The following is an 18542-nucleotide window of genomic DNA, read 5'->3' as shown; positions in this document are numbered from 1 at the left end:
ATAAATTAATTTATTTAGAGTTCTACTAGGATTCTAAGTTAATTAATTCGTATCCTAGTAGGATTACAAGACCTTTTCCATAATTCTATAAATAGGTGCCTAGGGTCACAATTTAGAGATACAATTGAAGTATTCAAAGGTAAGATTTTCAAGAAAAATCAGTCACTCTCTTTCCCCATAATCGCCGAAATTCATACTACCTTAAGGGCGATTCTAGTTGGTCAAGCTTAAGGCGGATCCGGACGTGCTGTGGACTATCTACGGAGGGACGACACTTAGAGTCCTAAAGTGTATGCATCTGAATTATGCTAAATGATTATGTGTTAATAATATGTTTCCTGGCTTTATGGTTTTTCCGCATGATTTATGTTTATTCATATGTATCATGACCTAACAGGCAATTCTTCCTCATGCTTTCTCTTGCTTCTGGCTTCGGCCAAATATTCTTCCATGCTGACGGGTTGAGGGTTGTGAGATAACAGTCTCTTGCTTGCTGTTGGTCTCCATGTATAGTCCCTATCACCCCATCATCACATACAAACTTCAAAAGCATAAGATGGGTGACGACTACTACTTTAATTTTGTTCAGGGTGGGTCGTCCCAAGATGACATTGTATGCTGTCAAGTCCTTGACAATTAAGAAGTTCACTTCCATCTTCCGTCCATCTTTTCTATCCCCAATCCGAACCAGCAAGGTGATGACGCCTACGGGGTGTATAATGCTTCCTCCAAAACCAATGATGGGATAGTGTATGCTCTCTATGGTTTTGGGGTCATGTGCTAGGCGGTTGAGGAATTCCACGCTCATTATGTCAGACGAGCTCCCAGTGTCTATTAGGATGCGCTTCACTCTCATATTGGAGATTTTGAACTCGACCACAAGAGGATCATCATGCAGAGTGCCTACTCGTCCACCATCCGACTCACATATCTCGATCCGTGGAAATGGGTCCATAGGTGACTTCCCTGACAGCATTACCTGCCCTAGGCGGCGAGCATAGTGTTTTTTCCCCCTCATGGTGGGTCCTCCAGCAGCTGGTCCTCCAGATATGACGGCTACAAACCCCCTTTCGCTGTGGTTTCCCTCTGTAGGTGAGACAGGTGACTTGTTCTTTTTGTGTAGACACCTACTTTTGTCCCCATTCCCGAAAGGGAAGGTTCGATGATGAGAACATGAATCTCCACTTGACAACGCATCTCCTATAAAATAACGAATCTCAATTCCCCTTTTCATTTCACCCGAAACCTGCTATTTATGGAAACCTGCTAAAAATAGTAACTGCCGTAATGGGTAGTTGTTAAAAGTGGCAACTTATAAAAGATAGAAACCTGTCAGAATTAGGTGTTGCACTTCAACATAAATCCTAAATGAGATAGAAGTTGCGAGAGAAACCTATTCCTAATACGATTCGAAAATAAGAGTTACGTATTAATTAAAATCCTAACGAGCCTAGAGTTCGTAACGGGCCCAGACGCATCCCGTCATAAAATTAATACGCACTAAAAGACTCGATTAAGTCTCATACACTCCGGATTCTAAGAGTCCGAATCTGGCAAAGAAACGGCCCAAACATTAATTTCAACGCCCAGCCCTGGGACGTGTTCTTTCCTAATTCCTCGTGGATTAGAGTTCTACAATTCTATCTTTCCACGAACTCTTTTCTATAAATATAGCCCCATGTTCGACGTGAAAAGGACACAACACACAATTCATATTCTGAGTATTGACTCCAACCCCTAAGCCTAAGCCTCACGCTGCGAAATTGATCACGCGTTCTGTCGCAATCGATCCAAAAATCGAACAGAATGTATCCTGTCCCGTAACTTGAGATTCGTTAAATAAAAGGAGTGTTATTCCAGTAGGAACACGCACAAGAGGGGGGGGGTGAATTGTAATTAGAACTTTGATAAAGTTTCTTGCGGAACTTAAGAAACAATCAAGAAACTGAGAATAGAGAAGACAATAACAATAATTGTGAAAACTTCTTGATACTAATCAAGAAGAGAATTCTTTTATTATGGTAATGCCTTGATTACAATAATCTCTCCAACACAAGTTCCTCTCAAACTCGTGTTCCTCACAGTAATCTACTTCGATTACAACTCCTTAACTTCTCTCTCTCAGACTTAACCTCTAAGTCTAAACAGGATAACTCTATCCTTACTAATACAAAATATAATTCGTGTTTGGATAACTCTAGATATTAATAATGCTTTTGTGAGAATATAAGAAACTTAGGAACTTTGAATTAACTAGGACACAAACTGTTTTAGAAAATCTTAGACAAAACGTTTTTAGGAAAGCAAAAACTCTCAGAATGTTTGTGTACTTTAAACCAAAAACGATTTCCCTTTTATAGTGTTTATCCTTAGGGTTAGTTCCCTTCAAAACCTCAACTGCTAACTGCCAGCACTTTGGTCTCCACGTCCCTTGACTTGAGGAACAAGGGGAAGACCACTTCCCACGTTCAGCCATGAAGCAGTTGGAGATTTGACTCAATCAAACCCTAAAACATTTCTTTAAAACAGATTTTATTTATCTACAAAAACTTAGGAGTATTTTTAGGAAAATAAGTTTTGTTTAAATAAAATAAAACGTAAATCTATTTTATATTAAATATGCAAAACTTGTTTTTATTTATGAAATGTTTTCCATAAAAATCGCTTCCAATAAAATAAATGGCCTAATTAAATCATAAGTTCCTTGAGTACTCTATATACCATTAGCACAATTAATATTTACATAAAATTCTAAGTACAGTGGACTACCTAGACTTCATGTCTTCCCTTTGTCTGGAACTTGCAACTCAGAAGCTTCAGACGTTCCAGCCAAGGAACATTGATGAGTTCCTCTCTAGCTAACACAGGAACTCTTGGCTATGAGTCTGTAATAGTTCTTGTGGATATTCGGAACTCTTGATATGTAACTGTGTTGCTCCTCTTGTGACTTCAAACTGGAACAGATACAACTTCCATCTCTGAAACTCCATTGACTGTTCCAAGTGTACCTCAGGAACTTCACCAGTTTATTCAAGTTCCTATCCTAATAGAAACTTGGGCATATGCCTGTTCAAAGTCATTTAGCAACCATAATCAGGAAGTTTGCAATATGTGTGTGTCATCAACCAAAACATAGGAACAACAATATTCCCCCTTTTTGGTGATGACAACACTTGCAAACTTTTTACAAAGAGAGTAAGTACAAACAAACAAGAACTTATACAGACTATTGTGAAACAGAACATAAAAATTGAAAAACAGAAGAGAAAGATTAGAAAGAAGAAAGAGGTGCACCCTTGGCTTACAGAGAGATTCAGAGAAACAGATTCAGGAACTGGATTGAGTGTGCCTTGGAAGTTTGCACCCATGACTTCCCCCTGTTGACATCAACAAAAAGCATAGCACGAAATATAGCCATTCCAAACACAGTGCCCCACGATCAACGTTTGGCAAGTTAAGCTAGCCTCAAAGTATTAAACTAACTCATACAATAAATTGAAAGCAAGCAGTAATGATCAAGACTAGAAAGCATAGATATGTGTAACCAAGCAAGTCAAAATAAGATGGAACAAATACCCAAGTTTAAAAATTATACAAACCAAAAGCAAATTAAAAAGATTGTTCCATGGCAAAAGATAAAAGAAACATGGGATAGGGTGATTTAGGCTTGGGATGGGGAACCAGAACCAGCAGTTTCTTCTATCACAGTCTCCTCAAAAGATTCCAGATTGTTGATCTTTGTGAGGATTGTGGCACGAGTTGCATTGGCTTGTTCGGAGTAGTGGGCCTGCATTGAGCTAATCCTGTGATCTGTTCCCTCCTGTAGTTCCACCAGACGAGCAACTGTTGCCTTTAGCTCCAATATCTGATCATCCTTTGTGTTCCAGGCACCCCCATGATCTTGAACATGTTCCTGTTCAGATGGAACACGACTAGCTTTGGACTTTTTGGAGGATCTGGGTGTCCTTTTTCTTGGCCTAACAGTTTCAGGCAGTTCCTCTTGATTCAGTGGAACAGCATCCTCCTCTATGGGCATCTCCTTGACATCCCCTTCCTCATTTATTTCCATGAAGACAGGCCCTCTTTTCTTGTTCTCCTTCATTGCTACCCTCATGCTCTTTCTTTTTCCTACACTCTTCCTGTTCCCTCGAGGTAAAGGGACCTCTATTTGTTCGAGTTCCTCCTCCTCCTCCACTTCTTCTTTAACTGCAATTCCTTCCTGATCTTCCTCATCTTGTTTCTCTTCCTTTCCAGCCCTAATGACTTTACCCTGAACCACTTTAAGATTTAATAGATGGAGCATTTCAAGTTGAAGGATTTGGGTGGATTTTAAGGGAATCACAAAGTATGGGCTAAGGTCAACTGAGAAGCTTTTGAAGATTTCTGTGAGAAGGGAGGAGTATGGAATTTTGAATTTGGGGATACAGGTGGATAAGTGTTTGATCATGATTGCAGGAAAGTTTATGGGAATTTTCCTTTCAAGACAATACATGAGACATGCATCAAACAGACTTGCTATGTTCCTTTTCTGAGTTCGAGGAACTACACCTCTCCACACAATATTAAACAGTAATTTTTGAAGAGGTGAAAAGCAGTTGTGTGAGGTGGAGGTGGATACTTTAGAATCTCCTCCAATGGAACCAACTATATCTTTCTCATCTACATTATCTATGGTCACTGTGATTTGACCTTTGAGCCACATATCAAAACCCCTATTGGGTGTACCAAACAGCTGTTCCAGATAAGAGGCATCAAATTCGATGCGAGTTCCATTCACTTTACTTGAGCAAACATTATCAACACATGCAAAGTTCTTGCAGAATTCTTTCATAGCTTCAGGAATTAAGGGGGATTTGGCATAGGTACTCAAGAGACTTACCCACTTTTGTTGTTCAAGGATTTCCATCAACTCTTTAAATTTCGTGGCTTCACACCATGTTGAGTTGATTGCGAACCCCTCGACCAGATTGTTTTCCTTTGCAGTGAGTTTCTTGGACCCTTTTACTTCCCCCTGAGTTTGAGCAATCTCCTCTGTTTCCTCGATGTTTTCACCAGAAGCTTCCACTCGTCGTTTTTTGGATTTTCTTGTGGAGGATCTAGGGTTTGAGATTGGGGATTTCATTTCGATGTCAGTGTTGGTTTGTTCCCCCTGAGTGATTGCGAGCATTGGATTGTGGGATCGAAGAGGAATTGGCGATTGAATGGGTGAGGTATCCATGGGAACAGGTGATGAAGGGTTTCTCTTTCGTTTGAGGGATGTGAGATCAGTGTTGTTGCTTGTGAGAACCATGGTTGAGGTTTTTTATTTTATAGGTGGAAGGAGAGGTGATGTCAGTGGAGAAGGCGTGTGAGAGAGAGAAAGGGGGTTGCATGGATTGATTGTGGAAAGTGAAGAGTTTCTCCTATTTATTGCCAATGGAACCGTTCCAAACATTCTTTGAATATGGGTATTTGGTTTTTAATAAAAAATAGATAAAAATAAAAGGAAAATGGAAAAAAAATTGTTTTTGACTTTGACTTGCTTAATTTCGTATCTCTGACTTAACTAGTTTGAAAGGAACTGCTTACCTTGCTCATTTGAAGTGTGAGTGAATTTGCCACGATGGTAAGCTTCAACTATGTTTGCACACAAGATTTTGTGTTTGTAATAGTCTATATGTACCATGATTTTTGCTTTTGCCTTAGAGGAACTCCAATTTGGCAATTACCTTAGCTTGATCATTCCGAGTTCCATTCTCATTTTCTCATGTTTCTCTCTGTTCAAAGGCTTAGTTAAAATATCAGCAATTTGGTGATCAGTTTGGCAAAAGTCTAATTTGATCAAACCTTTCTCAACATTATCTTTAAGGAAATGGTGTCTGATGTGGATGTGTTTGACTCGGGAATGATGAACCGGATCTTTTGAAATACAAATAGCACTAGTGTTATCACAATAGATAGGAACACAATCATAGATAATACCAAAATCTCTTAACTGTTGTTTTATCCATAGAATTTGTGAGCAACAAGCTGCAGCAGCTACATACTCAGCTTCAGCTGTGGATAGAGCAACAGTATTCTGTTTCTTGGAACCCCAAGAAACCATGCATGGACCTAGGAACTGTACCATACCTGATGTGCTTTTTCTATTCACTAAGTCACCTGCATAATCAGCATCTGCATATCCTCTTAGCTCGAAGGATCCACTTCTTGGATAGTAAAGGCATAGGTCATCAGTTCCTTTGAGATATCTTAGTATTCTTTTCACTGCAGTTAGATGGGACTCCTTTGGATTTGATTGAAATCTTGCACATAGTCCTACACTAAAAGAAATGTCAGGTCTACTGGCTGTTAAATATAATAGAGATCCAATCATACCTCTGTATTTTGTTTGATTCACACTTTTCCCATTTGGATCAGTGTCTAATCTGGTAGCAGTTCCCATGGGAGTGTGATTTACTTTGGCTGACTCTAGCTCATATTTCTTTAGGAGTTCCTTCACATACTTTTGTTGGTGTATCATGATTCCCTCCTCGGTTTGCTTGATTTGTAAACCAAGGAAGAAGTTGAGTTCCCCCATCATACTCATTTCAAATTCACTGCTCATCAAGCTTGCAAAATCCTTGCACAAATTTTCATTAGTTGCTCCAAATAATATATCATCAACATAAATTTGAACTACTAACAAGTCAGTTCCTTTAGATTTTAAGAATAAGGTTTTGTCTATTCTACCTCTTTTAAAATCATTTTGAAGGAGGAACTTTGATAATCTCTCGTACCAAGATCTAGGGGCTTGTTTTAGTCCATAGAGAGCCTTATCTAATTTGTAAATGTGATTTGGAAATTCGGGATTTTCAAATCCAGGGGGCTGTTCCACATAAACATCTTCCTCTAAGAAACCGTTTAAGAAAGCACATTTAACATCCATTTGATAAAGTTTAAAACCCATGAAAGCAGCAAAAGCAATTAAGATTCTAATGGCTTCTAATCTAGCAACAGGTGCAAATGTTTCTTCAAAGTCAATGCCTTCCTGTTGATTATAACCTTTGACCACTAACCTTGCTTTGTTCCTTATGATTGTTGCATGTTCATCTTTCTTGTTCCGGAACACCCATTTTAGTCCTATCACCTTCTGGTGCTTTGGTTTGGGTTCCAAGTGCCATACCTTGTTTCTTTTGAATTCATTTAATTCTTCTTGCATGGCAATGATCCAGTCAGCATCTTCCAGAGCCTCAGTGTGATTTCTTGGCTCAAATATGGAGAGGAACGCGTGGAATGCGCAGAAGTTCCTTAGTTGTGACCTTGTCTGAGTTCCTTTTCTGATGTCACTTACAATGAGTTCCATTGGGTGGGACTTTAGATGCTTCCAAGGTTTAGGTTGAAATTGAGCTACTGGTGTTGTGGCATTTTCGTCAGTTCCTTCTATGACCTGAGTTCCCTGTTGGGGTTCCTCTGGTGTTGTTTCTGGATCTTCTTGGTTTTCTGCTTGTTCCTCTAGTACTGGAACTTCTTGATTTTGTTGAGCAGTTCCTCTTGCTGTGTGTTTGCTTATTTGGAACTCCTCATCATTTTCTGCAGCACGAGATAAACCAATCTCGAAAAATTCTTGTTCCTGTACTGTGTCAGTTTTGTTAGATTCATCAAATATTATATGTACACTTTCCTCAACACACATAGATCTTTTGTTATAAACTCTATAAGCCTTGCTATTTAAGGCATATCCTAGGAACACTGCCTCGTCGCTTCTTTCATCAAACTTCCCCAAGTTCCTTTTTCCATTGTTGTGGACAAAACATTTGCTCCCAAAGGCTCTAAAGTAAGAGATGTTGGGTTTTATACCTTTTAGTAGCTCATAGGGGGTTTTGTTTAGGATTGCTCGAATCATAACTCTATTTATAATGTAACAAGCAGTATTGACTGCTTCAGCCCAGAAGTTCCTAGGCAAGGAACTGGCTATTAGCATGGTTCTTGCCATGTCCTCTAGCGTTCTATTTTTCCTCTCAACAACTCCATTTTGTTGTGGAGTTCTGGGAGCTGAGAAATTGTGGTCCATACCTTGTTCCTTGCAGTATTCATCGAATTTGTAGTTTTCAAATTCTGTTCCATGATCTGATCTTATATGGATCAGTTGATGACCTGTGGTTTTCTGGATTTTCTTTGAAAATGTAACAAACTCATCAAACGTTTCATCCTTGCTTGTTAGAAATATGACCCAAGTAAAGCGAGAGTAATCATCAACAATAACTAATACATATTTTTTCCCACTTCTGCTTTGAATTCTCATTGGTCCACATAAGTCCATATGGATGAGTTCCAATGGTTTTGTGGTGCTTACCAATTTCTTAGATTTAAAGGAACTTCGGACATGCTTGCCTTTTGCACATGCATCACACACTTTATCAGTTAGGAACTTGATTGAGGGGAGTCCTCGAACCAGTTCCTTTGATCTTAGTTTGTCAAGCAACGAGAAACTAGCATGTCCAAACCTCCTGTGCCATAGTAGGGAATTTTCTTCAAGGGCACTGAGGCAGGTTAGATTGTTCCTGGGAACTGTATTGAGATCCACAGAATATGTGTTCCCTTTACGAGTTCCTTCCAAAATAACCTTCCCAGTGTTATTGTTTATAATTTGACAGTTTTCAGAAGTAAAACTTACAGAGTTTCCTTTGTCACAGAATTGAGAGATGCTTAGTAGACTGTGCATCAAACCCTCGACTAAAAATACATTTTCAATGGCGTAGGAACTTGACCTTCCAACTTTTCCAATTCCAATAATTTCTCCTTTCATGTTGTCTCCAAAGGTCACAGTTCCTCCATTGTAGGCTTCTAGTGAGAGGAATTTAGATTTGTCTCCTGTCATGTGTTTGGAACACCCGCTGTCGAGATACCACGAGCTGTTCCCCTTCACTAGAATCTGTAAAGAGATCAAAGGTTAGTTACAGGAACTCGGGTTTCCTCGAGTTCCTTTTCAACTATAACTTCAGACTTCTTAACCCATTTTTGTTTTACATAATTTATGTTTCTTTGATCCTGTTCCTTCATCTTGGAACACTCAGTACTTATGTGACTTCCACTTCCACATGAGAAGCAGACTTTTACACTAGGAAGATCCACATACTTCTTCTTATGACTATTTTTATGGTTAAAGCCCAATCCTTCTGTTCTCTTAGATTGAGCATTCTCAATCCATTTGGGAGGAACTTTAGGTGGTTGTCTCTGTGCCCTGGCCATGGATAGTTCCCTTTCCAGTTTCTCTTTTTGTTCCTTTGTGGTGATCAGATCTTTGTTTAAATTTTCTAAGTCGATGTTAAAAATTCCCATGTTGATTTCCAAGGATTTTGTAGGATCTAAACTTAAATTAAACATCTTATATTGACTGAGTTGAACTTGTAGAAGGATGTTTTCATTTCTAATTTTTTCGAATGACTCATTAATAGAGGTATTTCTATCTAGTAATTCAAAGAACCTGCCTTGGACATCAGATCTAATATTGTTCAGATAATTTATGTGGTCTTTACTGAGTTCCAAGGCTCTATCACTTTGTGCTTTTAATATACTTAGCTTTTTGTAATCATCTAGAGTTTCTAGCAACAGTTCAATTAGTTTTGACTTTGAGAGACACTGAAGAGTGGAGGAACTTACTTCTTCTGATGGAACTTGATCAGTTCCTTCTGTTCTAGCCATAAGGCAGAGATTTGCAGTTTCTTCATTTGGTTGTTCCTCATCGTCTTCTGAGTCTGTTGCTTCGCCCCATGCAGCTATCATGGCCTTCTTGAAGTTTGGTCTGTTGAAGGTAGACTTGTTAAAGCGATCTTTGACCTGTTCCTTCCCTTTTCCTCTGGTCTTGTCGTTCTCCCACAGAGGGCATTCACGAATTTGGTGATCAGTTTCTCCACATTTGAAGCAACCTTGCTCAGTTTTGGAACTAGTGATTTTCTTGGCAAAGTTCCTTCCTTTCTGGTTTCCTGGTTTGAAGTTCCTATAGAGCTTTCTCATTCTTCTGACCAGCATGGCAGCCTCTTCTTCATCTGGTTCAGATTCATCGAGTTCCTCAGCTTTTAGAGCAAGTCCTCGATTTCTTGAGCTCTCGGGAACAGCAGCTCCAAGATGCAGTTCGTGTGTCATCAAGGAACCAGCAAGTTGTTCAATGTTGAACTTGGTGAAGTCCTTGGTCTCAAACAGTGCAGTGACCTTTGTTCTCCAGCGATCATCTTGTGGCATGCTTCTTAGTATTTTTCTTACCTGTTCATCTGTGGGAATGATTCTACCAAGAGAAACTAATTCATTGGTTATGTTAGTAAATCTAGTGAACATTTCTTGAATAGTTTCTTTTGGAAGCATCTCAAATCTTTCATATTTAGACATCAAAAGGTCAATTTTGGAACGCTTAACTTCATTAGTTCCTTCGTGGGTTACTTGAAGTAGTTCCCAAATCTGTTTTGCGTTCTTGCACCCCATGACTCTGTTGTGTTCATGAGGTCCAAGCCCGCAATGCAAGATTTTGACAGCCATGGCATTCATCTCATATTTATCAAAGTCTTCTTTAGAAAATTCAGACATTGGTTTAGGAACTACCTCGTTTTCAGCATTGGTCTTTGTTACCTCGAAGTCTCCAACTTCAATTACACGCCAAACTTGGTAATTTTCAGCTTTGATGAATATCTCCATTCTATTCTTCCAGTATGAGTAGAACTTGCCATTGAACATAGGTGGCCTTTGTGTCGAGTAACCTTCTTCCAGTTTCTCTTGTGAGTTCATACTTTCAGGAACTTGACTCAAACAGGGTTTCCTGTGTTTTGGTGAGTACTGGCTCTGATACCAACTGTTATTCCAGTAGGAACACGCACAAGAGGGGGGGGGTGAATTGTAATTAGAACTTTGATAAAGTTTCTTGCGGAACTTAAGAAACAATCAAGAAACTGAGAATAGAGAAGACAATAACAATAATTGTGAAAACTTCTTGATACTAATCAAGAAGAGAATTCTTTTATTATGGTAATGCCTTGATTACAATAATCTCTCCAACACAAGTTCCTCTCAAACTCGTGTTCCTCACAGTAATCTACTTCGATTACAACTCCTTAACTTCTCTCTCTCAGACTTAACCTCTAAGTCTAAACAGGATAACTCTATCCTTACTAATACAAAATATAATTCGTGTTTGGATAACTCTAGATATTAATAATGCTTTTGTGAGAATATAAGAAACTTAGGAACTTTGAATTAACTAGGACACAAACTGTTTTAGAAAATCTTAGACAAAACGTTTTTAGGAAAGCAAAAACTCTCAGAATGTTTGTGTACTTTAAACCAAAAACGATTTCCCTTTTATAGTGTTTATCCTTAGGGTTAGTTCCCTTCAAAACCTCAACTGCTAACTGCCAGCACTTTGGTCTCCACGTCCCTTGACTTGAGGAACAAGGGGAAGACCACTTCCCACGTTCAGCCATGAAGCAGTTGGAGATTTGACTCAATCAAACCCTAAAACATTTCTTTAAAACAGATTTTATTTATCTACAAAAACTTAGGAGTATTTTTAGGAAAATAAGTTTTGTTTAAATAAAATAAAACGTAAATCTATTTTATATTAAATATGCAAAACTTGTTTTTATTTATGAAATGTTTTCCATAAAAATCGCTTCCAATAAAATAAATGGCCTAATTAAATCATAAGTTCCTTGAGTACTCTATATACCATTAGCACAATTAATATTTACATAAAATTCTAAGTACAGTGGACTACCTAGACTTCATGTCTTCCCTTTGTCTGGAACTTGCAACTCAGAAGCTTCAGACGTTCCAGCCAAGGAACATTGATGAGTTCCTCTCTAGCTAACACAGGAACTCTTGGCTATGAGTCTGTAATAGTTCTTGTGGATATTCGGAACTCTTGATATGTAACTGTGTTGCTCCTCTTGTGACTTCAAACTGGAACAGATACAACTTCCATCTCTGAAACTCCATTGACTGTTCCAAGTGTACCTCAGGAACTTCACCAGTTTATTCAAGTTCCTATCCTAATAGAAACTTGGGCATATGCCTGTTCAAAGTCATTTAGCAACCATAATCAGGAAGTTTGCAATATGTGTGTGTCATCAACCAAAACATAGGAACAACAAGGAGAAATAGCAAAGTCAGAGTGGTTAGTTTTCTGAGAACCGTGACGCACCTCTCAAGGGTGCGTCGTAATGTGGCCCTTCGCATGATTTAATTGCTTTCCTCGCCCTTTTATAAACTGTTAAACTAATTAAATCTGATTGTTCTATCACGCCTAATAAAGATAATATTTTGGGAAATTGGATTATCATGCTAGGTCCCTTAAAACAATCTAAATCAGATAATCGCGATCGATCTAGTATTATGTGTTGCATATTGTTAAAATCAACTCAGATTAGTTTAATAGTTAACGCATGTCCCTTCAATTATTTATGCTGAGCTAGTAAGGATATCCTGCCTCTGGAGTTATCGAAGAGCGAGTACTCCTCTCGGTAGTTACAGTCCCCCGAACCCTCAATCTCTACCTTGCGGGTGTATGTTGAGAGATCCCCACACCAGGGATCACAAGGGAACCTACGGCCGTCGTGGTCAAACATAATTGCACTCCCTTTATGTCACGATAACCTAGTTTTGTCAGTTTTTCTCATTGTCGTTAAAAACTGAATGGCGACTCCTATATTACTAGTCAATTGGGTGTAAACTCACAGGAAGTCCAATTACACTTGATTTGACAAAAAGAAACGTCACACCCACGAGGGACGAGGTCACGCATTAGCCTCGTGCTTTTTCGACCCCCTCACAGTGGCGACTCCACTAGGGATAGTGAAGGAAATACTTGTGCTTGTTGGTAATCAAAATAGCCGAAGGGTGAAACGATCCTACCTCGCATTTATTTCCCCATCAAATTGGGACGACCTGAAAATCAGCATATTAATGTGAACGGGCAGAACCGCATAGCGAATCTTGGCTCCCTCAGGGAGTTAGGACTAAGGATACCCATCGCCAACCGGGGGGTGCATACGCTTCGAATGTTGTCCACTCGGCACTTTCGCTAGTAGTACACCCGTCCCAAACCCAATCGCTCGCCCATTAGGTCCCTCTCATTGGTGCATGCCCCCTTGGCTTACATCGTGATTGGCCTCTTGGGCGAAATTCGTCTGTTGAAGGCACTACCTCGACCGGGGCATGTGTTGGATCTGCGATAGAAGCGGTACCAAGCCAGGCGCAAATACTACCCATAGAAGCCTATCATAAACTACATGACATATTATTATTGCCTAATGATGTAATGTTAGTTATGTGTAGCGAAATATATGATTGTGTGACAAACCATCTTAGGAAACCAACGACCTTAAAAATTTCCCAAACATTCATAAACCAATTGGCCAAAGAGTTATACCAAAATACGTGTTCCGCAAACCCGAACGATCGCCACAAAAATAAGCGACGCTCGGGATGGCCCGTAACGAATCCCACAAACGCTGCACAACGAGTAAAGGACGTTATTAGGCAAGCACGCAAAATCAAAGTCGCATAAACAAAAGATATACGCAAGCGAAAGACGAGGACCAGCCAGGGACGCATTTTCAACGCCCCCGGCTGGGCGCCAATATTTCTAACGCCCCACGCTGGGCGCTGAAGTTGCTGCCTGGCCTTTTGGTCAGGCACAGCAGCCACGGTGCCCGCGCATAAAAAAAATAATACGTAGCAATAAAAGAAAATTCGCAAAATTGCTACAAGGGCGTACGAAAAGGTACTCGATTCTAAAAGCGACTTAAAAAATAAAAAAAAAAATAAAAAAAAATTAACTCTTTGTGTCGTTGTTAGGCCTCCTATGACGACAATGTTCGGCACCAAAACCGAGCATGCTAATTCAAATAACTTTGAATGTCACATGGGCAAAGAATTCAAAAAATAATGTTCAAATAGAGTCTTCAAGGAAAAATAATGTTCGAATAAAAAAATAAATCCGAGTCTAGACTAGGCTATACCAAAGTACAATCCAAATCCTAAGTCTTAGTTGTCTTATCCATAGAATCGGTCCTAATTCTTGGTGTCGTTCTGCAAGTTAAAAGGTTAAACCATATTGAGTCTCCCTTCCTAACATTTAAATCAATAAGCACCCATATGTAATTGTCATCCCTTGCTAAGAATCTACGGCCTCAATACTCTCTCTCACCAACAAAAAGAATATATTATGTAATTCAAGTGTTTGCAAAATGGAAACAGTCACATTCTGAAAATCATTCCCCCATAGTCGCACAACCCCCAAAGTGAACCTAAGGTGTCAATACCATTAGCAAAAATTAATGGCCTCAAGGCTTATGATCACATTGGGTCACGACTATCATAGTCCTCTCGAGCCACTCGCTCCTTGAAATACTCCTAAGTACGGATTAAAAGATTTTCCATGAATGCAACATGACCAACCATGAGAATATCCAAATCGGCATACGATAAGGCTACCATTGGGGTAAAGCAATACACACTAAGAGGGAAGCCGCACTAATGATTCTAGTCTTGCAAAAATAAAAATTCGATCTCCCCAACTAACTACCTTGCCAACATTAAGCAAAACGGCGCATGACAAATGAACACCCAAGGATTAAAATCTAAAGTGACAACCAACGAAAGTTATGGTCCAATTACCCTAAGTCTGAAAGTTGCTTGGTCAAGTATTATAGGCTTACCCCACGTCATTATTTTGAGTCTAGGCCACGTCCTTGTATTCATACACGGGTTATAATCAGAAAGATTAATGAAAGTTCGAGTCTAAATCACAACTTCCAATTAAATCCCAGAAACTGGAATCTGAAAAGAAGCAAAAAAGTTATTTTCGATGCAATTCTTTCGTTAAATTTCAATAAGGTAAAAACAAGATTTCGAATCTACGCTATTTGCACATTTTAAGAAACGACTAAATACGCTTGCAAAGTAAGACGATTTAAAGGTCCACCCTAGGCCTATTAAAGTTAAAGGTCCACTATAGGCCTACCAAACGAGGCTCACTCAGTCTCGCCTCGTGACTCAAAGACCACAAACATCTACCTTTTAGACCAAATAAAAAATTTGAAGGATTTATGTTGGGAAGAAATCCCAAGCAAAAAGAGAAAATAGAAAGAGAAAAGGGAGAGCGAAGAGAGTGAGCCATGAAATACTTAGCCCGTACCTCCCAAAGTGCGAAATTTACCTAAGTAAACGAATGAAAAGAATTGAGTCAACCAATCCAAATCATGCACGAAAACTACATAAAGTTCTACGATGTCTACCTTTTCCAGTCCTTATGTTCTTAGACCCCTTCGCACTGGGGCCCCTGTTCAGCTCATTTAACCCATCCATGTTCTCATTGCCATAACCCAAGAAACCATTACCTCGACTCTTGTTCCTGAACTTGTTATCAACTGCAAACCACGTACGACCATTGACACGTGCGTCATACCCGTTATTTCCAAAACCTGCTCTTACACCACCATTAGCATAATGACCATATAACTTGTTTGGATACATCCTGTTGATATACCCTTGAGCCGTCCCCATGCTATTCATTGGCCTTGGTTGATGTAATCCTCATGCTCGACTAATACCTATACAACTTATCCTATCTCATTCAACCCATCTTTCAAGCCGTCTTAAGTCACAAATAAAAAAGAGACAAATGAAAAGTACATTCTACGCTCAACGTAAAAAAAAATAAAAAAAATGTGAATAATAAAAAACTTTGCAAAGCGCCTTTAAAAGTTCGTCTAAAAAGAAAAAGAAGCATTTAGCGCACCAAAAAAGATCCGCCCAGAAATCATTTTCAGCGCCTACAGCTGGGCGCCGAAATCTTTAACGCCCCAGCCTGGGCGCTGAATCTCTCTGCTTTCAAAATTTTGTCCAGAAGTGCTCGTCATTTTATCCGCACATGCACGGAAAAATAACGAACACTTGGAGGGGTACAGCACGTATTCAGATATACGTACCACCAAAAAATATACATGTACTCAAAAAAATAAAACAAATAAACAAAATTTTGTCTTACGGCAAAGCGGCAGATTAAAATAATAATAATAAACTTCACTTATTTCACCCTATTTCAAACATTACGGCTCCACTCGAACGTACTTGTTTAAAATCGGCATTCTAAGAAACCATTTTCTAGGCTAAGAACTACGCAAGACCTGATTCCAAATTAATTCTATTTAAGGCGGATACGTAGGCAATCCATGATTCGGTCCAACCAATTTGCAAAAATATTAAAGCCTACAGAATAACAAGAATAAAAAATGGAGTCCTTTATTGAAATTTAATTACTTGCAACCCAAGTCGAAAGAAAAATTTAAGTCAAAGGAAGAATCCAGGTCATCAAGATGCCAAAACGAGCACACATCGAAAAATAATAAGGGCACGTACCCTTGCCAGAAGGAGCACTCACACTCCTAGGAACTTAGCCAAGACTCAAAAGATCGCTTTGCCTCAATTGAATGGGGGCTCGCGCAAGCATCCATGACCTCTAAAGTACTCGACTTGACCCTCCCTAAAGCGAACTAACTCACTTAAAGACCTTCTTTCACCACTAGACATAGTTATTCGCTTAAAGACCTTCTTTCACCACTATACACAGTCATGATTGCCAACAAGTAGTAAAGGCAGTAAGCTTGCAATGAAAAAGATTGTTCTACGGCATCGCCCCATCGTTCCTTCGAACTCAGGGCACCCGTTCATGGTAATTCGAATGCTTGCTAATCCCCTTTGAAAAAAATCAGATATTGTCAATAGGACTTGGCACTTAACCAAGGCTCACCCTACTCAGACATATGACACGGGCATCTAAATTCGTAATCTGAAAGCATCATTAATGAGAAGACATAATAACAACTGGGGGCTAAAAATTGAAATGAAAGAGCTAGGGAAAGAACTAAGTATACCTTGACCTTTTGTGCAGACATACACCAAGTAAATCTAAGTCAATTTGAAAACGGTTTATATTCCCGCAATTCTGGAAAAGATGGCCCTAAAAGCCTAAAGCATATGCCGCACGGGCACAAGTAATATCTTGACGCCTGCACCCTGGCTTCCAGCAAATCCTTAGACAACACTTTAGAAATCGTAACAGTATTTTGATTCACTCATGTAATCTTGTACGAACCCTTCTATAAGTCAACCTACTTAGGACACCTCGGATTGTACACAGTAAGACTCGGATTTCAAATAATTTTCAAAGACTTCTTCGAACATAATAAAGTGTCGTTGGTTTAAGCTAAGTAGGCGTTTATCTCAATGTTGCAAGTGAGTCAAAGAGATTTCTATATATGATTATGAGTAAAGAAGGGCACCTAGATTTTGGTCAAGGCACACTCCAACATGTGACTACCTTGACCATGGCAATGTCGCACAATACGACATTTACAAGAGAAGTAGCAGATCACTACTCGAACGTACCTCGCACTAAACGAGTCTGGTTCTGAAGGAAAAAATGCCCTTGGTCCAAGTATGCATTCAATGTTAAGTCTAATAAATGCGGTTCAGTATTAATTAACAAGTTAATAATTCAGTGAGATCAAGTGAGCTGAATGCCTAGCTAGAGGCCGCTTCAGTTCAAGTGGAATTAATTATATTAATCCACAGCTTACTCTTGACTGAACCCGTAGGGTCACACAAATAGTACGTAAACGGATCAAGTATTTAATGGCATTAAATACTCCATCTATGGATATTCGGAATCGACGGACCTTGGTTTCAGTGGGAGCTAAGATCGTCACAGGCAAGAAATGAATACTCCGGAAACGATGATATTGCCGGAAACGGAAATATGGATCGTATCGGAAATATAAATATTATCCAAGTCGTAGATGTTGCCGGAAACGGAAACATGGTACGTATCGGAAAATATTATCGGAAATGGAAATATTGCCGGAATCAGAAATATTGCCGGAAACGGAAATATTGTCAGAATCGGAAATATTATCGGAATCGGAAAATAATTCCGGAAACGGAAATATTAAATATTTGTTCGAAACGGAAATTGATTCCGGAATCGAAAATATTAAATATTGTTCGTATCGGAAATGAATTCCGGAACCGGGAATTTAATCGGAAGCGTATCGTACGAATAAACATTGGACGAACTTGCTAGACGCAAGGCCTAGCACGAAGCTAGGCCCAACGCCTAGCAAAGCCCGCGCGCGACCAAAGCAAGCAAAGCCCAAACGCGAGAGCAAGGCCAGCAGGCGCGAGCCCCTCGTGGGCTGCGAGTACTTGCTGGGCCTGGGCTCAGCGCGCGCGCGCGCACGGCGCCCCTCGTGGGCTGCTGCACCTGCGTGAGTGTTTGTGCTTGCGTACGAAACCTTGATCGGTTAGGATTCGTATAAGATTAATTCCCTAAGTCTACTAGATAAATTAAGTGATTGAATTTTAGATTAATTCAGATTCACTAAATTGTTTCCTAGTAGGATTCTAATATCCGATACCCATGCCCTATAAATAGGTGATCAATGCCCACAATTTAGATCGAGTATTCAAGTATTCAAAGTGATTTTTGAGAGCAAAATTCAGTCATACAATTGCCTATAAAGTGCCGAAAATTC

The 18542-nt window shown here is 39.5% G+C and overlaps 1 protein-coding gene across 1 annotated transcript; it reads right to left on the bottom strand.

Moving 5' to 3' along the window:
- Positions 1–370: 370 nt before the first annotated feature.
- On the bottom strand, positions 371–1018 carry LOC110789756 (uncharacterized). Its single transcript, XM_021994461.2, has one exon. It carries the CDS (start codon positions 1016–1018, stop codon positions 371–373), a length of 648 nt encoding a protein of 215 aa, XP_021850153.2.
- Positions 1019–18542: the final 17524 nt, after the last annotated feature.

Source organism: Spinacia oleracea, chromosome 4 (genome assembly GCF_020520425.1).
Source record: "Spinacia oleracea cultivar Varoflay chromosome 4, BTI_SOV_V1, whole genome shotgun sequence".
In the NCBI taxonomy this organism is placed as follows: Eukaryota; Viridiplantae; Streptophyta; class Magnoliopsida; order Caryophyllales; family Amaranthaceae; genus Spinacia; species Spinacia oleracea.
The sequence above is the reverse complement of the archived record's forward strand: the minus strand, read 5'-3'. Positions and strand labels throughout refer to the sequence as shown.